This window comes from Lycium barbarum, chromosome 5, assembly GCF_019175385.1.
Source record: "Lycium barbarum isolate Lr01 chromosome 5, ASM1917538v2, whole genome shotgun sequence".
Lineage (NCBI taxonomy): Eukaryota > Viridiplantae > Streptophyta > Magnoliopsida > Solanales > Solanaceae > Lycium > Lycium barbarum.
The window spans coordinates 120,759,477-120,781,762 of NC_083341.1; the positions used below are offsets into that span (position 1 = coordinate 120,759,477).

The 22,286-nt window shown below is 36.0% G+C and overlaps 2 protein-coding genes across 2 annotated transcripts in view; both read right to left on the minus strand.

Moving 5' to 3' along the window:
• LOC132641300 (agamous-like MADS-box protein AGL27) overlaps nt 1–18,466 on the minus strand; it is a 32,876-nt gene extending 14,410 nt beyond the window's left edge. The window contains exon 1 of the mRNA XM_060358235.1: nt 17,820–18,466. Coding sequence (XP_060214218.1) covers nt 17,820–18,004 — 185 coding nt within the window. The 5' untranslated portion in view covers nt 18,005–18,466. The remainder of the gene's footprint in view (nt 1–17,819) is intronic.
• On the minus strand, nt 12,552–15,690 carry LOC132641299 (uncharacterized). The gene has a single exon (XM_060358234.1). It carries the CDS (start codon nt 14,678–14,680, stop codon nt 13,634–13,636), a length of 1,047 nt encoding a protein of 348 aa, XP_060214217.1. The 5' UTR covers nt 14,681–15,690; the 3' UTR covers nt 12,552–13,633.
• Nucleotides 18,467–22,286: the final 3,820 nt, after the last annotated feature.

Sequence of the window (22,286 nt, forward strand, 5' to 3'; positions counted from 1 at the left end):
CTTAGGTTGATGCGACACTTAGAGTTGTGAAGACTGGATCATGCCCCTCAAGAGCCTTGGCCACTGACCTTGTTCTCTGTTAGTGTTGACACGATCCCGGTGGAAACATCCCCTAAAGTCGGTAGGCATCACGAGGCTCATCATGTCGCAGGGCAAGTCTTCTAAGGCCATCTTGGAATCCTCCAAAACTTGCTTGCTTTATGGAGCTAGTGGGTTGTCCTCTGACCGAGTAAACCTGAAAATTGTAGCCTTTATAATGTCCGTAACTGTCTCAAATCATCTAAACTCTAATTGTAATCTTTGAAGTCTCTTTAACTTCCTCAAATTTTCTAAACTCTCACTGTAATCTTTGAAGCGTCCTGAGATGCCTTAAATCTTTTAAATTATCATGGTGTTCTATAAACCTCCATTCCTTAAAGAGCACTCCATAATATGGTATTGTCTTGATCCCTTTACGCATACTCCATTATGCCCCCAAATATATCCTAAAACTCTCATGATACCAAGAATTTCGTGCTCGCGCGCTACCATGCCCGTGCACACCTCACCATGCTCGGACACCCATGTCTTGACATGCTTCATCCCTTCCTTAAACCAAACATTGTGCTAACATTCACCACTATCGACATTCTTCCATAACATAAGGTTCGCCCTCCTAGACATAGTATGGAACCTTCACTAGGAAATCCATTCTTGGTTTTATCAAAAAAGTAACAATTCATGTGCAATATCTACAAAAGGGGAGGGGATCAAAGTATCTAAAATTACAAGAGAACAACAATCATAAAATAATCTGATATCAATAGAAACTTAAACACATAATGAGATATCTTAAGCATATAATTAAGTAATAATAAAACATCAGCCCCTAAAACATAAGATTAACGTATAAGACAACATAAGATTACTTGATATCTTTTGCAATAGTTCTCGGTCATCATAATGAAGGAATGACAACTAAGATCTTTATAGTGTGAGCACACGATAAAGTCCTAAGGTTTCTTCTTCTTCTAAGGCTGGGTGGGAAGGAGAGGGGGGGGGGGGGGTTGACAATGACCTTCCTTGGAAACCTTTCTTGCACTTCTAAGTTTACCCTTTAAGTGTATGTACATGGTCAAACAACGATGCCCATGAATGTTAGGAGTTGTTCCAATTTTTCAATTAAATAACCGTACATGGTCGCTTAACACGAGCTTCTCATTTTTGTCATCTTGGTGAGCTTCCTCACGTCCATATACGACGACGACAAATTCTTACAGACTTTCAAGATATCTCACCACGAGTGCACTATACTCTCTTAGTACCTGTGTTCTCTCTCATAACAATTTCAATCTATGCTTTTTGTCTATGCTTCTTGTAGCCCTTAGTTTTGCACTTTAAGCCTTATAACCATGCTCTGAAATCATACTTGGTCGCCAACCTAATCATTTACCTATGCAATACAACACTTAGAAGAACTACCGTTCTAATGATGCAATGTTCAACCTCGCACAATGGTGTCTCAACCTTTACCAAGCCTCAATACTTCGCTAAGTATGCCTAAAAATGGCACGAAGCATTAACAGAATGGTTCCATTTTTTAACTAGCCAACAACGATAAGGATACAAAAACAACACAATGAGAAACCTGACAAATGAGGAAGATGCACATTAATTTATTACATAAAGTTATGAACAATTATAAGGTTGTAAGTATAACATCCCCTAATCTTTTTTAACTCTGGTGTCTAGGCAAGCTCTATATTGCTAGGGCTCTACAAAAATGTCAACGCGTGCATGCCAAATCCTCCAAACTTTTGGAGAATCCGACATGGATGCGACATCTTCTTTGAAAAGTCCGAGCAACATAGGACAGGCTTGCGCACCGACTGATTTGATAGGGTACCTGCTACCTCGTACTAGCAAATCTCTTACTAGCACTGGTACCGGATAACTCCGTCCACCAAGGCCTAGACAGACGTGAAAAAATCACCTAATATTTTTGCCTCCACTGGTACGAACCAGAGACCTAATAGTTCTCAACTCATTTCATTGACCACTGGGTCACACCCTAGAGCGCTCACATCTCTTTTTTATAAGGTCCCAAAGAGTGCTCAAGAACACACATAAAAGTCGCGTGAAGTTAGTAAGCAACGGACAACCCTGTTTGCTAAGGGAAATTCCTCCTACACTCTTCTTGAATCTTCCACAACTTGCTAGCCCTGCGTAGCTTTTGTTAGATGTCCTTAGATCGCCATATATTTCAAAGTCTCCAATTGTGCCTTAGCAATTCAAGAGTCTCATTGTGATCCATCAAACCTTTAGATCACCATAGAATTAAGGCTATACTCAATAATCCTTCTAGAGAAACATAATGTATCTATTGTATTTGGCCCCTCACAAATGCTCTGTTATGCTCCAACTAATTTGCTAGACCGCCCAAGACCCTCATGTTCATGGGCTAGTGCATGCCTACCCATGCTAGGACACCTGTCTATTCATGCACCATACCATCGTTACGCGGCATGCCTATGCAAGCTCCCACTACATGTGGGTGTCTTGCCCCTGCATATGCCTCGACATTGTCAAGCCACATTCCACACTCACGTTGAAAGCCTTTCTTGTGCTTCATGCCTTCGCATGTGCTTTAACACGTGCTCCAATGCTTGGTCGCAACCCCTTGTGTGTATTTTGTGCCTCTTGCGACTTCCTTACGTAGTGTATGCTTCGTAGTCACACATCTTGTTGTGCTAAAACTATCATGTGTACATGACATGCCTCCACGCCAAGGCGTCTCGCAATCCATTCCTTTTGCATAGCCTAGTCTTTGGCCACTTTGCAACCCTTGTCGCATAAAAGAAATTGTTATGATTGGAGGAATATGACACATAAGTGATCCAGTATTGAATAAGTTAATCATTTACACAATTGAGTGATCGATATATACAAGGTGGCTAATATGAGTACATATACGAGATCTCAAGAACAAAGAAGTCTTCTTTCCTCTTCTATTTATCAAATGGATGGACGAGCAGAGGAATTTGTTCTTCCTATGCAGTCAAGTGTTGGGTCATGTGAAGGTCGCCTAATAAGGTGAGCACAAATATAGAGGGTGTTCGGATCAACTTACTTTAAGTGTTTTTTGGCTTTTAAGCTTTTTTCTACTTTTTATGGTGTTTAGGAAAGATAAAAAAAGCTTTAAGCACTTATTTTTAGGGCAAAAAGATACAAAATAAGTCAAAAGCCAAAAGCTAGGTATTCCCGGCTTTTAGCTTTTAGCTAGGGCTGTTCACAGTTTTGGTTAAAACCAAAACCAAACCGAAAATTTAACCAAACCGAATAAAATAACCGACATTTGGTTTGGTTTTAAATTTGAAAAACCGATAATATTTGGTTTGGTTATGGTTATAGTAAAAAATAACCGAATAAATAACCGAACCAAACCGATAATTATATACATAAAATTTATAATTATTTATATGTATAATATTAGCTTTTCATAAATAATTAAAGATATTTTATACCTTTTAATTATTAATTTAATTTTGGTCTACTTATTTTTAAGGCCCATGTCTTAAAAGAATATGTCCAACAATCCAAGCTCAACTCTAATAAGTCGTAAGCATAAGGGTTGTTTGTATTTTGAAACCTCTGTTTGACTTGTTCTTTTGAATCTAAAGTGCGTTGCAAGTTTGGTCCACCTGATTTGCCAACAGCGTGTCTTTCCCTCAATATACAACAAAGTTCACCCTTGTGGGCCGTAAGGAAAAAAGAGCTTCATAAGAAATTTGAAGAATGTAGAGAGAGAATATTTGAATTGTCACGGCTAGTCATAAACCGAAAAACCGAACCAAACCGACAATAACCAAACCGGTGGTTATTATTTTACTTGGTTTGGTTATAGTTTTAGACATTTAAAAACCGACTAAATTAGTTTGGTTATGGTTTTAACCAATAACCGACCCAAACCGAACCATGAACACCCCTACTTTTAGCTTATAAGCTATTTTTAAAGAGTCAATGCAAACATTGTCATACTTTCAGTGTGCAATCATGACATATATACTCTATATGTAAGAATTCAATTTTTGTACAGACAAATAACCCTTATTACTCTGTTACTATGGTGTATTCACACATCACATGCATCATGTCATTCAGTATTGCATGTTTTTCTATTGTCTCTTTTAGAAGCAGTTGAGTTCACTTACCAACATTAACTTCAACTTACAGATTTAGTAGCTGACACAAACAAGATTTCGTTGATCATCACTAGCTCATTCCATTGATAGTGGACAAATGCTTTATAGTCCCTTTCTTTTGTGTATGCTTGTGTATCACACTATGGTTAATTGTAATTGCTTATCCATGGGTATGGTTAGATGTAATTTAAAGACCTATACTTTGCAACGAATTCCAAGAAGAGAGTATTGTTATAAGACTAGGCTTGTGAACCACACATCAATTATTTTTTTGATAATCGTAATGTCCATGCCAGCTTGCGCGCACCTTGACTAATTCCACAGGGAACCTGTCACCTCCCACCAGCAACAGTATCAGGTAACTCTGTCCACCAAGGCTAGAACAGTTTGGAAGAAATCACTTAGTGTTATTGTCTCTGTTGGGATTTGAACCTAAGATCTCGTGGTTCTCAACCCACTTCATTGACCATTAGATCACACCTTTGGGCGCATTGACTTTCAATGTGTACATCTCATACATATGTGATAGCTCCCAAAGAAACTTCATAATTTGATAGATGCAATAAGATTTGAAGTCACCAGAAAAATATTGCGCCCGTGGCCTCTTGGCCATTGTCCTACACTTTTAGTTTGCAATGGTTATCAAAACCATATTTCAAGTGGATCTACCACAACAATCCCTTGACTTTATATAGGTCATTGAAGGAGATTGAAATCATTCATTTAGTCAAACTCAGAACCAAATCTGTCGAAAATAGCGGTAAATAAGACAAGTATGACACCCATCAAAGGAGTAGAACACCTCAAAAGACAATGATGTTGTGATAGTTATGACACAAGATCTTAAGTCATCAAAACATCTATATAAGAAAGGATATATTTCCAAATTCCTTGCCGTTACAAAGGTAGCAACAGAGGATATTGTCATCCCTCATTTCATATTACACCTAACGATCTAGTTCTTTACTAATTTCTATTCTTGTAATGATCATCCACATAATTATGTTATTCCCCATTTCTAGCTCAACATCCTTAAGACAAAGGTGCCTTTTGTTTTTATTAAAATTAAAATATTTGAATCTAAATACACATCTAATTATTAAGATGTTGCCTCTATGTGAACATGGAATGATTAAGAGCCTATTCAGATTAGTTGAAAAAAATAGTTTTTAAGCACCAAATGCTTAAAAGCTCTTTTTAAGTGCTGGAGCTAATTTTATAAATCAACAATTATGTGTTTGGATAGGCCAAAATTGAAAATAAGTAGTAGTTGTGTTTGGTAAAAAAAAAAGTATTGATAAGCACGTTTCCTGGAATGCCATTGAAGTTGTTAGGGCAGTTCACAGTTTTGGTTAAAACCAAAACCAAACCGAAAATTTAACCAAACCGAATAAAATAACCGACATTTGGTTTGGTTTGGTTTGGTTTGGTTTTAAATTTAAAAAATCGATAATATTTGGTTTGGTTATGGTTATAGTAAAAAATAACCGAATAAATAACCGAACCAAACCGATAATTATATACATAAAATTTATAATTATTTATATGTATAATATTAGCTTTTCATAAATAATTAAAGATATTTTATACCTTTTAATTATTAATTTAATTTTGGTCTACTTATTTTTAAGGCCCATGTCTTAAAAGAATATGTCCAACAATCCAAGCCAACTCTAATAAGTCGTAAGCATAAGGGTTGTTTGTATTTTGAAACCTATGTTTGACTTGTTCTTTTGAATCTAAACTGCGTTGCAAGTTTGGTCCACCTGATTTGCCAACAGCGTGTCTTTCCCTCAATATGCAGCAAAGTTCACCCTTGTGGGCCGTGAGAAAAAAAGAGCTTCATAAGAAATTTGAAGAATGTAGAGAGAGAATATTTGAATTGTCACGGCTAGTCATAAACCGAAAACCCGAACCAAACCGAACCAAACCGACAATAACCAAACCGGTGGTTATTATTTTACTTGGTTTGGTTATGGTTTTAGACATTTAAAAACCGACTAAATTGGTTTGGTTATGGTTTTAACCAATAACCGACCCAAACCGAACCATGAACACCCCTAGAAGTTGTTGCCACAAAAAATAAGTTGACTATTGCAAGACTTTTTATTTTTTAAATAGATTTATATACAAATTAAATTTGGGAAAATGTGCAAATATACCCATCAACTTTGCGAGCAAATATGCTCCTTGCTAAAAAAGTGATGCATATATCCCCTTGTTGGTACACTAATGATGCAAATATAACCTTTTCACTGATAAATTTATTTTTTAATGGTAGAGTAGCTTGGGAGACCCGTGTACTTGTTCTGAATTGTCATCCCGGTGTCTGTACTCCACGGGTTTTCATCCAGACCCCTGAAACTGTTCAAAACAAGTATTTTGAACCCCTCTAACGATGTATGTGTCCCAATCGCGCTGATGTCAGAGTCCACATCAAATAAAAATATGCCACGTCATTTTTATTTTTTATAAAGAATATGCCACATCATTTTATTTTTAATAAAATAATTGTTTTTAAATTTTTTATTTTTTGCCTTCTTCTTTCTTCTCCAACGTAACTTCTCCTTACCGCCGCCATCTCCACCATTTCCTCCGCCATACAATTCCTCTTTATTATCGGAGAACACCATAAAACGTAAAATACCGACCCTAAAAGAGAGAAACTATGCAATTCTTGAAATAAGTGGATGATTCGTCCATGTTATTTTTGCAGAAATACACAGCTATGAATTTTGCCCAATTTGGATGGAAATCCTAACCCTACACCACCATAGCCCACCCCATTCTAGCACCCTAAGCTCCGTAAACCACCACTGAAAGGTTAACAAGGTCGCCATTCGAGCCCAGTTGAGGTGTTATTTTCAGTCGAGGTCTTCGGTCGTGGTCCAATTTTTCAGCAAGAATCAATTGCCGATTTGATCGTCTTCAAATTACTGTGTATTTGTAGTGGTTGGGTTTCTGAATTAGAAGAAGTTGCTGCATTTAAGGTCATTGGTGGGTGAGTTGTTGATAATGAAAACTGGTTGTATTGCATACTTGAGTGCAAGTAAATGCACGAGGAAGGTGATATGATCAGTTGTGGAAAGATTGTGATTTTGCTGCGATAGAGGTGAAGGTGGAGAGGACTTTGGTGGCTGGTTTGATAGAGAAAGGGTGAGCGGCGACGGAGAAGATGAAAAGTTCTTCTTCTTTTTTTAGTTTTTTACTTTTTCTTTTAGTCATTTTTTCTAGAATTTTTCATATTCAGGCACTTTATACGCATGAGATTCATGTACTTTATCCAGCTCAGTCTGTAAGTTGCCACATAAGCTTGGTCAATGGTCAAGGAGTTTATGTACCTGTTTTGAACAGGTTCAGGGGTCTGGATGAAAATCTGTGAAGTGCAAACGCCAGGATGACCATTCAGAACAAGTACAAGAGTCTCCCAAGTTATTCCGCCTTTTTTCGTCATGTGCCTTTAAAAAAAACAAGTCTAGGTAGACTTAATAAAGCCACATTTTTTTCCTAGTGGGTTATTTTTCCTAGTGGGTTATCTGGTTAGTTTTTTAAAAAAATATCTCCGTGGCATTTTTTTAAGTACACCCATTTTTTAAAAAGAATCAGACCCAACCCACCAGAAAAAAAATTACTGTGTGGCTTTTAAAAAAATAGGTCTACTTAAAAAATGGGTAGACTTAATTTTTTTAAAGTCACGTGACATTTTTAATTAAAAAACAAGCTAAATGATTTTTAAAAAATTACCCTCAACGAAAAGGGTATATTTGTGCCATTTGTGTAACGGCGAGCGTATATATGCACCATCTTTTGAACAAGTTTATATCTGCTCTAAATCGCAAAGTGGAGGGATATATTTACACCTTTTCCCATTAAATTATATCTCAATTTAATCTAAGTGCTAAGTTGGTTAATAAAGATTTTTTTACTAAATATAAATTATTAATTGAAATAACATATGATACTTAGTAATCTAATTGTAGTATGTGAAAAACATATTTGAATAGGAAAAAATATTTTTTTCTCAAAAACTGACATTTTTATTTCAGTGCAATGAATTAAAAGTTAAATGACCATTCTTATGAAACTAAACACTCGGACTATTACTACCTAAGGTAGAGATTAACTACCAGTCCAGTTTTATTTCCAGTTAAAGAAGGCAATCAAATAGATTTCCCTAAATGTAGAAAATTTCAATGATGAAATAGAGACAAGAAAGTCCCAATATTTACTAATTAGCATGTGTATATTTGTTGACAAGGGAGCCCGTAACCATTATCCTTCTGGTGCGCACAAAATAAATCTTGCTCCAGTATAATAGCCGGCAAACCACACAGAGTGGTAAACCGCACTAAGCAAGCCTCGTACAACGAGCTCGACCAAGAAAGCATACTGGAGTTTCGACCTAAGACCCCCCCCCCCCCCCGGCACACCCCTCGCCCATTTGGGAGATCGCCTGCCAACCAACTCGGCCACGCATGCGGGTATAAGCAATTTGTATTTAAGATCAATAAATAGCATACATAGTGACGTTCCTTTTTCTCCGGTGGAGAGGATAGAATGAGAATGGAAGCAGGAAATGCAACAGAGTAGAGCTAGGGTTTTTAATGAGGGGAGAGTACGTAACGGATAACACGGAAAATTATTTGGTCAACCTCCCAAATAGCTTTTAAGCTACCAACTTATGTCTTTTGGCTTGTCCAAAGTTATTTTGGTTTAAAAGCGCTTTTGGTGCTTGCCAAACAAGCCAAAAGGTGATTTTAATTTGGTATGACAAGCTTTTAAGCCAATCCAAACCCCCTCTAAGACTGTCTGTTTGATGTGTAAAATTTACTGAAATTAAATATTATACCAATAATATATGAAGTTTCTCTATTAGATATTAAGATAAAAATAAATTTTTTATGTTTGACAATCTTTTTGAACTATCTAGACTACAAATGCAATTTACTCGTGTATATTAATGAAAGCGAATTGTTTTTACAAAATGTTATCACAAAAGGTTTTTATAAACTAAGACAAATTTTCAGAGCTCATTTGTCTCCTCCTTCAAAATAAAAGGGATCATGTCACTTCCCTGTTCCTCCATGAGATTGCTCCACTTCAACGTCCCTTTTTAGGCCTCACAATTAGACTTTCGACGTTGCATAAATTTCAATAAATTTTGATTTCCAAATCGGGTTTTCCTATTTTGAAGAAGTAAACTACATCTTATGCTTCCACAAAAAAGATATATTCCATGGACAGACACGAAAAGAAACCATCTTTTCTTATGGAGTTTTAGCAATCCTTGGTCTTTTATTGTCTCCGGTCGTGCTATACTTAGTCGGCCGATGATACCTACCAGGATCTATGCATTGGATTCAATTTGCTACCTAAGGAGTTGGTCAGGCTTGGATGCTATGGTGGATAGTTTATCGATATTCTCATTGAATCTTGAATAACGGAATAGTGATACTCAAGCTCTTAAGCAAAATATTATCGGGGAGGAACAACAGAAGTCAATTCTTGCAAATCAAGGGTAGGTGAGAGAGTATTTGAAAAAGCATGTCTAACAGAGAGCGTGTGAATTTCTTTTGCAGAGAGAAAAACCCAACGTGATTTTGAGAGAGAAAAAAGAAACATGTATTTTTAAGGTCAGAATCAATTACAATGCTACCCAAGCTTTTGTAGTTGGTTGGGCTCGGATACTTTGGATGGTTTATCGCATTTCTCCTTAAATCTTGAAGAGATTAATTGAAAAGTGGTATTCAAGCTCGGAGTAGCAGAAGTCGGTTATTGCAAATCAAGAGTAGGGCGAGAATATTTGAAGAAAGCATGTCTAAGAGAGAGAGTTGTGAATTATTTATTTTTTCCAGAGAGAAAAGACCAACATGATTCTAAGAGAAAAGAAACGTGTATTTTTGAGGTCTGAATGATGTTAAGACTTTGTTATAGACCTAATCTGATCTATTCAAATCTATTAAGATGTTTTCTACGAAGAAAAGCAAATGCACCAAATGAACTGAGATCCAAATAATTCAGACTTAGACCTCCATTATATGCAAACAAATGAGGCCTAAGGCACAATATGTCCTTTTTAATATCCTATTATGTTTGTTTTTTCGTATTTCCTACATCTAGATTATTCACTCAATAAATTGTTGAATTCAAAATATACGACTTCATTAAAAACCAAACTCCTAATCCATTTGTTTAGAAGCCCAAAACAAATAGCACGTCCACATAATATAATATTAAATTTGTTGTGAGAGTGTAATTTAACAAAATATTTGTTGACAATTATATCTTTCCAATAAAATCTACAAAGTAAAAAAATAAATAGTAATGATCTAATCCTTGATGCGACACCACAAGATGGAAATATAAGATATTTAGACTACTGAGCAAAATGAAATAAGAATGAAGGATACGGGATTACAAGATCATTTAACTATAAATCTTGGGATAACCTTAACTTGTTTAAAGAACTTCAAAGAGCATTTTTCTAATACACCTAATACGGTTAATACACGTGGAAGAAAATACTAGCGAGGTTTGACTAAATCCCATTAAAAATAGTCAACACATGACACCCTTTGAGCAAATTTTGTGACTAATACTAGCAAAGTTTTGATTGAACATATTTGAAGGAGGTTTAACTTTGTTGTAAGCTTACTTGAAAGGTTATGTTAACGACCATAGAATGGTTCCCTTTACGAAATTATGTAGAAACATCGTGTTACTAGATAAACTATTCTTGTGGAACCCATACAAGGATTAGGGGACAAAGGAGTACCACTCCTTGAGCAAATTATGTACTTGTTTTTAGTACTATCTTTGCTTTGGTGATGACAAATTTTGTAGATGTAACCGTCACCTAAATTTAATCAGAGTAGAAACAACATACAACGTACCTGGAACCATACATTCTTATGATAGGAACTTTTAAAAGTATGGGTCTAACCACCTTGATCAACTCCTTGTCTTTGCTCGTTATGATTATTAATTCTCTCAAAGACGAAAATGCAAAACTTAGCTTGTGCCTAATCCCACCTTTTTTCTATTAAAAAGGTACGTCGAATACTAGAGGTTTGGCACAAGAAATACGAACAATTATTATCTATCAATATTTTGTTGTGGCTACTATTGACTTGACTGCACTGTTTCACTAAGTAGCATTTTCTTGTGGAAGAAAGAAAGATGACACAAATCATACAGTAAGTTCAAGAAATTTTATCCTATCCATTTTCTACTTTTGGAGAACTTCTAGCCGTCAAGGAGGCGAAAAGCTATGCAAAATATAATACAAAATGTTGTCATTTACTACTAAGAACCTAAAACCATACAATATGCGGAGTTGAAACTTCAGAATTCTCGAGGATGGTAACCCTCAGGGGTTGGCCTGGTGGTAATTGGCTTGAGCCTTGGGGTGCTCCCTTTCAAGGTCTCAAGTTCGAAACCCACTGGGTGCAAACAATTTCTGAGGGCCATCAGACTGGGGTAAAACCCTGAATTAACCGTGGTGCACTTGCGGGAAACTCCTTGTCGAGGGCCTGTGCACCCCCGGGATTAGTCGGGGCTCAAAGAGACCCGGACACCCGGTGCTTAATAAAAAAAAAAAATCTCGAGGATGGTTGCTAGATGTAGCTAAGTACATGATGAAATTTTTAACTAAGAGATCCATTTTACTTGATACGTTTTCGATGTTGAACAACACCACATCATTTTCTTCAACAAGTTTAGCAGAAATTAACTGAATATAATGCATGTTGTGCTACTACAAGTTCCTCAAGTGGAACCACATAAAAGATTCATAATTCAGAGGCATAAAATCTAGGCTAACCCCTCCCGGTCAAGCCAAGGGTTGAGCACGTTTTACCTGGGGAAAATATATGAGGGAATCAGATGAAGATCCAATATAGACCCAGCTTTTGATTCACTCCTTGATCCAAACAATTTGGAAAGGATCACTTAATTTCTTCTCAACTAATTACCACACTTCTTAAATTTTATTGATGTATGAACAATCGTCTCTCAAACATATGATCTTATTTGTCAAGTCTCACTGAGAGCATATTCTACTTATAAAAAAAGATATTGTAATTAAGAGTGACCAACCGGGAAAACTATCGTTAAATTGTTAATATGTTTTATGCGCTTGCAACTCACTTCTACTTTTTTTAAATGATCCTTTGGAATCTCCAACAACAACATACCCAGTGAAATCCCACAATGTGAGGTCTGGGGAGGGTAAAGTGTACGCAGACCATACCCCCTATCTCGGAAAACAGGGAGGCTGTTTCCGAAAGACTCTCGACTCAAGAGAAATCACAATGAGAAAGATTAGATAAGCACAAGCAGTTCAAAGCAGAATGCAAATGAAACTAAAGAAAGCGAATACGTCAAAATAGAGCAGTATGAAAAAAGGGAGCAGTAGCTACCACAGATAAATAAGATAATCGAAGTACAAGAAACCACATATAGTTAGGCCAGTGCACAAATCGGTTCAATCCGAATTTCCGAACCGATTCGAAACAATTCGGGTAATTCAATTTGGATAATACAATTCGATTTCGATTTACAAATGCAATTGTAAAATATTACGGTTTAATGGTTCGGATACGGTTGGCTTCAATTATCAACCGAATCGACTCGAACAAATCGAATTTATATGTCACTAGTGACTAATATGACTAATACTCTAATAGTCTAACTATATATACGTTTAATACTTAATAGTGAAGTAATATTTATTTAACTTCAGAAGTGGTGGAAATGAATGTCTGCATGCACACCTTGCACTTGATATTCATGGCTTTCTTGTTGGCCTCAAGCTGACTTCCCTTTTGGTCTTTCGTCTTTTCAGCGTTCTTCTCACGAGCCATCTTTGCCTTTTGGTCATTGCCTCCACCTATGGCTTTGTTTGTTCTTTGATCTTAGCTTTGTACAAATTAGAGTTTTTGTTTTTTGTTTTTCTGAGGATGCAAACTGAGTTATTATGCTTGTCTGCTTACAAGTTGCAAGATGCTGGATTGTTAATTTGGTATATGTAATGTGGTGTTGGCGGATTTGTATGCTTGGACAAGTTGTCAAGCTCTTGTTTTGCTATTTATATGCTATTATGCTTGCAAGTTTACGGGTTTTTCTTGGTTAATGTCTTGGTTATAAGGCTGTAAATTTAGGGTCTCATTATTTTTTGTTATGTTTACTCTAAAACTGAAATGAAAATAGTTACTTGTTTAAATTTCGAATAAACCGAACAAATCGATTTGTGTAACCGAACCGAAATAATAAAAAACGAATCAAATTGAACCTAGAATGGATCGAGTTTGGTTGAGAATTTTAGAAAGTCGAAATTCAAAATTTCAACTCGATGATGGCCAAAACCGAACCGAACCGATTCGTGCACAGGCCTTACATATAGTAGCAAGATACAAAGGACAATAGACTATAATCGAAACAACGACTATCTACTAGCCTTCTACCCTAATCTGAGTCCTCCAAAACCTCTTATCTAAGGTCATGTCCTCGGTAAGCTGAACCTGCGCCATGTCCTGTCTCAACACCTCTCCCCAATACTTTTTCAGCCTACCCCGACCTCTTCTGAAATCATCCATAGCTAACCTCTCACACTTCCGCACTGGGGCATCTGTGCCTCTCCTCCTCACATGCCCAAACCATCTCAGCCTCGCTTCCCTCATCTTGTCCTCCACTGATGCTACTCCAACCTTATCCCGGATATCTTCATTCCTAATCCTATCTCGCCTGGTGTGCCCACACATCCATCGCAACATTCTCATTTCCGCAACTTTCATCTTTTGGACGTGAGAGCTCTTGACTGCCCAACACTCTGCCCCGTACAACAAGGTCGGTCTCATAACCACTTTGTAGAACCTGCCTTTAAGTTTTGGCGACACCTTCTTATCACACAACACTCCTGAAGCAAGCCTCCATTTCATCCACCCTGCGCTAATACGATGTGAGACATCATCGTCAATATCCCCATTTTTTTGTATAATAGACCCGAGATATTTAAAACTTCTTTTCTTTGGGATAACCTGGGTACCAAGCCTCACTTCCACGTCAGACTCATGTGTCACGTCACTGAACTTGCACTCCATGTACTCTGTCTTGGTCCTACTCAAATTGAATCCTTTAGACTCCAAAGTTTGTCTCCAAACCTCCAGCTTAGTGTTCACTCCGCTGCGTGTCTCGTCGATCAAGACTATGTCATTCACAAATAACATACACCATGGCACCTCACCTTGAATTCGCCGTGTCAGACAATCCATCGCTAGAGAAAATAAAAATGGGCTAAGAGTTAATCCTTGGTGCAACCCCATCTCCACTGGGAAGTGCTCCGAGTCTCCTCCCACTGTCCTTACCCTGGTCTTAGCTCCCTCATACATGTCCTTGATCACCCTAGTGTACGCTACAGGTACACCTCTGGCCTCCAAGCATCTCCATAAAACCTCTCTTGGCACTTTGTCGTAAGCCTTTTCTAGGTCGATGAAAACCATGTGCAGATCCTTCTTCCTCTCCCTATACTACTCCACCAGCCTCCTCACAAGATGGATGGCTTCTGTAGTCGAGCGCCCTGACATGAATCCAAACTGGTTCTCTGAAATGGACACGCCTCTTCTCACCCTCATCTCCACCACCCTTTCCCACACCTTCATAGTGTGGCTTAGTAGCTTGATCCCTCTATAGTTGTTGCAACTTTGAATATGACATTTGTTCTTATATAAAGGGACTATCATACTCCACCTCCATTCCTCAGGCATCTTCGCCGTCTTAAAAATAACATTAAACAATCCAGTCAACCACTCCAAACCTGCCCTGCCCACACTCTTCCAAAACTCCCAAGGGATCTCGTCAGGACCGGTAGCTTTTCCCCTGCGCATCCTGCGAACAGCACCCTTAACCTCCTCCACCTTTATACTCCTACAGTACCCGAAGTCGCGACGCCTCTCAGAGTACTCCAAATCTCCCAACACAATGTCTCTATCACCTTCCTCGTTCAAGAGTTTATGCAAGTATGACTGCAATCTCCGTCTAATGAGAGCTTCCTCTACCAATACTTTATCATCCTTGTCCTTGACGCACTTTACTCGATCCAGGTCCCGTGCCTTTCTCTCCCTCACCTTGGCTAGCCTGAACAACTTCTTATCCCCGCCTTTGTCCTCTAGTTCTGCGTATAGCCATTCGAAAGCTGCCGTTTTTGTCGCCGAAACTGCCAACTTCGCTTCCTTTCTCGCAATCTTATACCTTTCATTCGTCTGCTTCTCCTCCTCATCTTTGCTGTCTACCAACCTCGCGTACGCCACTTTCTTTGCTTCCACCTTTCCCTCGACTTCTCCATTCCACCACCAGTCCCCTCGTCGCCTACCACGGCGACCTCTCGAGACTCCCAGTACATCTCTAGTTGTTTCCCTAATGCAGCTCGCCGTCCTATCCCACATACTGCTCGTGTCTCCCCTACTCTCCCAAGCCCCCATAGCCATCAACTTCTCCCCCGTCATCCGCGACCCTCTTCCTCTTCTTCCTCGTAATCCCCAAATCCATAACGAAAAGCTTATGTTGGGTCGTAAGGTTCTCACTCGGAATGACCTTGCAGTCTTTACAAAGACCTTTATCCTCTTTTCTAAGGAGGAAAAAGTCTATCTGCGTCGCAGCCGTTGAACTACGAAAGGTTACCAAGTGTTGCTCCCTCTTCGGGAAACGCGAGTTGGCTACTACCAATCCAAAGGCTTTAGCGAAATCCAGAAGTGAGACTCCTCCTCCATTCCTGAATCCTTTGGAATCTCCGAATGGAGTAAATGCATAGTGAACAATGCTATAGTGGGAAGACAATGCCATAGAGTGCGGCTCAAATTGGCCATATAGTAGGTAGACAGAGCTTTAAGGTAAAGGAATTACTAAACTTAAATATCATGTATCCAAATAAATATATACCGTGAGACACCAAGATCAGGGCTAGACCTTTGTTATCATGTCTTTTACTATCAAACACCATTAGTTATCATTTCTTAAAGTTCAAATTGACATAATATAACATAGATGTAATATCACTTTGAATATTTCCACACAACCCCCTAGGCTTTGGAGTCTTAACATTGGACTATAAGTCTGAATTGGTAAAAAGTATCAGTTTGACTTGGTCCAATGAATCCATTAACATTCGAAAACATAATCAGATTTTTAGCGAGCATTATTGGCTTACTCTCTAATCTAATAATTCCTAGAATGGAATGACAGAAAGGAAGAGGAATATGTGATATTAGTTGAGTAAAATAGGAGCTCATTTAATATGAACAAAAGAATATAATATTATATAGGCCATAAAGAATGAGAAGGCCAACAAGGACAAGGGAAGCAGCTTAGCTAACGTCAGAAAAGGTTCTCGAAGATTGAAGTCCACCATAGAACCCCCAACCCCACCCCAACAAAAAAGAACAAAAGAGAAAAAGCACAAATATCTGCATCCAGTCGCATAAACAATACCCTCTTTCTTAGTTTGGGATAATGGATAAAAGAAGAGCATACAGTTAAAGATGGTATCTCCAATAGGCAATTAGGAAAAAAGGAATGGTGGAGACAAATTAAGGAATAGGAGTCAAACTGATGGAAAATGAACGTGAAAGAAAAGTAGTAAAAGGACTAAATGAGGCCAACTTGTTTGGTTTGTGGATGAGGAATAACAATTCCCTGATAAAATGCCTGAATATTTTATCCCGCGTTTGGTTATGGATATTAGTTAGTGTTGGAACCGTCTTATACTAAAATTGTGGGAGAATAGCTAATCTAATGAGATATCTAACCCATGAAATATCCTTATCTATTCCATCCGACGTTTAAAAGGAATAGAAAGGTTATCGGCATTTCCTCCTAACCAAAAATATGTGCTCTACTATTGCATGCTCATAAACTAAGTGTAACATCCAATCATAGTACTCTTTGTTCAAAATTGTCTTCAAATAGCAACAATCTCATCGCCAAGTTTTGCAAGACATACAATAACAATTGTTTTTCCACCGAAGAAGAAGCCTTTACACATATAATAATCACTAGTAGATTCCTCAAATTCCTACTATCCTAAGTAGGAATATTGTTATTGGATGTTCTCTACTATCACTATTTGGCTTTATATCTACCAAAAAAAATAAAAAATAGATCCTAATGCTAGACTGTACTTTCTTTGGAACTCTCTCACTAGTAAAATTACCACTTTGACTTGGTTAATGGCGATTTCAGTACTATTATTATCACATGCAGTAATTAATATCCAATACTCAAAAGGCAAACAAGTCCCAAAAGAACAAGACTTCTGAGTTCTGACAAGTGAGAGTTCTTAACACTACTATTAAAATAACAATTTTTTAATACACAGTGTGTATGGCATAGGCATCGGGTGCATCAATGCAGGAACTTAAAATAAAAACGCCCCTGTGTCAGCTTACAAAGCTACCTAGGTGTCTTTTATTTTAACAGAAAGACTAATCGCTTTTATAAATATCTAGGCACTCAAGATAAGATATTATACTAATAAAAAAATAAAGCATACGTAATCATTTCATTCAGATAAATACAACACAAAATAAGTAAAAAATAAAATTAAAAAATAAAATAAAAAAGGAAAAAAATGAAGAAGAAACTAACCTGTTAGTGCTTGAGAATTCAAAGAGACGACCACGACTAGAGAAGACAAGTACGGCAACATCAACATCACAGAGAATAGAGAGCTGTTTGGCTTTCTTCGTCAATCCATTTCTCCGTTTTGAGAAAGTTGCTTGCCTACTGTTCTTATCTTCGATTCGCTTTATTTCCACTTTCTTCCTTCCCATTTTTCTCCCAAACAAACCCTAGCTAATCTCTTCTCTCTAATGAAGAAAAAAAAAATGGCCGTATCGTATCTAAATATATAAGAATTGTTGTACCTTCATGTACATCACTTTCACGAATTTCATAAAGTGCGCTATATGAGTTTTTTTCTGGACTCTCTCTTTCACTTTCGAATCGTCAAAATAATAAGCCTTAATGAACTCATTAGAGACTATTTTTGTTTTACTGATAATTCCAACGTTGATATTCACCTTTATTTGGATCTCTAATTTGTGTTTTTTTTATGGACGGTAATTGGGGTGAATTTAAAGGTGGGGAAAAAAGGTAAACATTTGAAGTCTGGCTAATGAGAGAGAGACACGTGGCGTTAAACAGAGATTCCAACGGCAAGGTGACTGGTACCGGTGAGGCGGCATGGGGTTAAAATAATAAACGGTGATTGGCTGAAGAAAACGGTGACAGACACCTGGCCGCCTCAAATAACTTTTCTATGTTAAAAAATTTAAATATACCACTCATTATTCAAACTATAAACCTCCTAACATTATATTTTGAAATAAATTTACTTTTAATTTTAATTGAGAGACACATGTCAAACTCAAAATTAAATGAATGCTCAATTTTTAAGTACCCAATTTCCTTAGAAACTCACTGTTTAACCCGACTATTAAATTACGATCCAAATATATCCCTCCCATTATATTTAGTCTGTGATGTGATGAGTCGGGTTAATCACGTGGGTTTATAAAAGAATCGAATATTTAAAATTGGTGATGGGTCATTGAATTCTAAGCTTGACACGTATTTCTCCGTTAAAACTAAAGATAAATTTCTACCAAAATATTGGGGGAGGAGTATATTTGAGCTGAAATTAATAGGGGCATATTTTGAGGGGTAGATTTATAACACGTTTGGCCATAAGAATTATTCACTTTACTCCGGAATTTTTTCACTTTTTTCACTTTTCAGCGTTTGGCCATAAGAATTTCGAATATAACTTGAAGTTGTATTTCGGAATATCAAAAACTTAAAAAAATTGCTTTTCAAAAATTTTCACTTTTTTACAACTACATTTCACCAAAAACTATAATTTCAAAAATTATGGCCAAACATAATTCCAATTCCAAAATTTTAAAAAAAAAAGTGATTTTTTTTTGTTTCTATTGACAAACGGGACCTTAAACTATTTTTAACAGTATAGGGGTATACTTGACCTTTTCCTTTTTTTTTTTTTAATGCTCTAGAAAGGATCGAGGAAAAAGTGCAATAATATCTTGGTTGATATTTTATTTATTCGTCTTTCCCTTAAATGGAAATACCTCCTAAATGAATCAATTGGTGTATAATGGCGGTCACTGTCTTTATTTTCTTTATTACTTTTTGAAATTTTTAACGTTTAGGAGTGTGACATGTTTCATGTTTGAGATTAGTTCTGAATTCCGAAAGTCTATGAGTGATTCTCTCGATGTGATAGCTATGTAGTACGAAATGTGGATGTGTTAGCTATGTGGAACATTCACTGCCACAAGTGCATTACTTGCTTCATTCAACCAAAAACCTGGCCGAATTAAATGCTAATGGTACATGCCAGAAGATAAGGTTGCTTGAAAAGTTTTACTATGTGATGCATGCCAACTTACTCGTGTGATGTCTTCCTTTATTGACAAATGAAATACTAGTGTTGTAGGTTCCACTTTCCAAACAATCAAACACCAATGTCCTTTCTTTGCCATACTTTACCTCCTCCTTAATTTATCTTCTTTTATGGAATTCAAGTAATCAATTCATCATCATTTTTTTTCTCTATTTTTATTATTTGAAAAAAGAAAGAGTTAAGGTAGGTAAAAAATCTGAAATTTGAAAGAACTGAAAAAACTGTACAGTAAAACTGAAAAATATATCTGCAAATTTTATTGGTGGTCATCCAATTTAAATTTATAATACAAAAATGATTTTTCTATTTTTTGTTACAATAACAGTCGTCTAACTTTAATAATTATCACACAAAAATTAATTTTCTATTTGTTTATGACATAAAAGCCATCCCATTTTAAAGTTGCCATAAAATTTATTTTTCCCTTTTTAAAAAAAAGGTATTTATGAAATTTACTATACAAATGGGAATATTAATAAGGAAAAAATAGTCAAATCATATTTTCTTGACATTACTAATAATGAGTTAGAATTGTCACAAAGAAATCAAAATAAGGAGAGCAAATGTAATATTGTATGCCTCAACTAATTTAGTGATATGAAGCAAATTATTCTGGGAGGGTTCAAATTTATTCCAAATGTAACTAACATATTTTTGAGCGCCATGTAACTTTTTTCATGCAAAATATTAAAATTCGGGTGAAATTTGCTTTTTAGTTAACTTGATCAATATTGACTGATTTTTATGTGACAAAAAATAGAAAAATAATTGTGTTGTAAACTTTAAATTTGAATGATTTTTAAGTGAAAAAAATAAAAATAAAATTGTTGTGATAAATTTAAAATTGAATGACCTTTAATATTATAAAAATAAAATATTTTTATATAATTAACTCACAGTTGGAGGACCATCTATGAGATTTACTCAAAAATATCTTAACGAATTATGGTCTTCAAATAATAAAATTGGTCTAAAAGTTTGATAAAAAACAGAAAATGGGAAGAACAAAAAAACGTAAAAATACTACGGAGTAATGAAAAGGAAAAAAAAAAAAAAGAACAAGGGAGACGAGTTAGAGAAAAACAGCGGAATGGGAGCAGGTGGATGAGCAGATGTGGTGGGTCCCGTATTATAAACTCCCTCACACAGCTAACAATAGTTGTGCCTCGCCCAGAAAAATACTTTTCAGGTTGCTTACTCATAATTTTCTATTATATATATAAAAGTGGCTAAGAGGGACTAACACCTCAATATTCATTTGTATTCAAAGTTTTATAAATTATACACGTAATAAATATTTGTATCAAAAACTATATAACTTATACATTTTAACTAACTGTTTTTTTTATCTCACGTAGACATATGTCATAGTGCTTAATATTTATTCCCTTCTCATATATAGATGTATGCACTTCAATTTTAATTCTCCGACACATTTATTTCCTCCGTGCACTTTTACTTGTTCACTTTTGACTTTTCACGTTCTTGCTAAATATTTATTCCCTTCTCATATATAGACGTATGCATTTTAATTTTAATTCTCCTACACAAATTTATTTCCTCCGTGCACTTTTACTTATTCACTTTTAACTTTTCACGTTCTTTAAGAATTAATAAATCTCATGTGAACATATGTCATAGTATTAAATATTTATTCTCTTCTCATGTATATACGTATGCATTTCAATTTTAATTCTCTCACACATATTTATTTACTCCGTGCATTTTTACTTGTTCACTTTTGACTTTTCACGTTCTTGCTGAATATTTACATATGTCATAGTATTTAATATTTATTCGCTTGTCATATATAGAGGTGTGCACTTCAATTTTAATTCTCAGACACATTTATTTCCTCCGTGCACTTTTACTTGTTCACTTTTGACTTTTCACGTTCTTGCTAAATATTTATTCTTTTCTCATGTATAGACGTATGCAATTCAATTTTAATTCTCCTACACAAATTTATTTCCTCGGTGCACTTTTACTTGTTCACTTTTGATTTTTCACGTTCTTTAAGAATTAATAAATCTCATGTGGACATATGTCATAATACTAAATATTTATTCTCTTCTCATGAATACACGTATGCACTTCAATTTTAGTTCTCTGACACTTATTTATTTCCTCCGTACACTTTTACTTGTTCCATGTATACACGTATGCACTTCAATTTTAATTCTCCAACGCATATTTATTTCCTCCGTGCACTTTTACTTGTTCACTTTTGACTTTCATATTCTTGTTGAATATTTATTCTCTTCTCATATATACATGTATACACTTTAATTTTAATTCTTCGACACATATTTATTTCTTCCATGCACTTTTACTTGTTCACTTTTGACTTTTCATGTTCTTTAAGAATTAATAAATGAAGTACTCCCTCCGTCCCATATTACTTGACTTTTCACATTCTTTAAGAATTAATAAATAAAGTACTCCCTTCGTCTCATTTTACTTGGTCACATTACTATACTTGACTTTTCACGTTCTTTAAGAATTAGTAAATGAAGTACTTCCTTCGTCCCATATTATTTGGTTGTACACTTTAACCAACTATTTTTTTATCCCACTTGGACATATGTCATAGTAGTGAATATTTATTCTCTTCTAATGTATACATGTAT

What these genes read in the sequence shown, in the direction of transcription:
- LOC132641299 (XM_060358234.1), bottom strand. Translation starts at nt 14,680, where the DNA reads ATGGTTTTCATCGACCTAGAAAAGGCTTACGACAAAGTGCCAAGAGAG.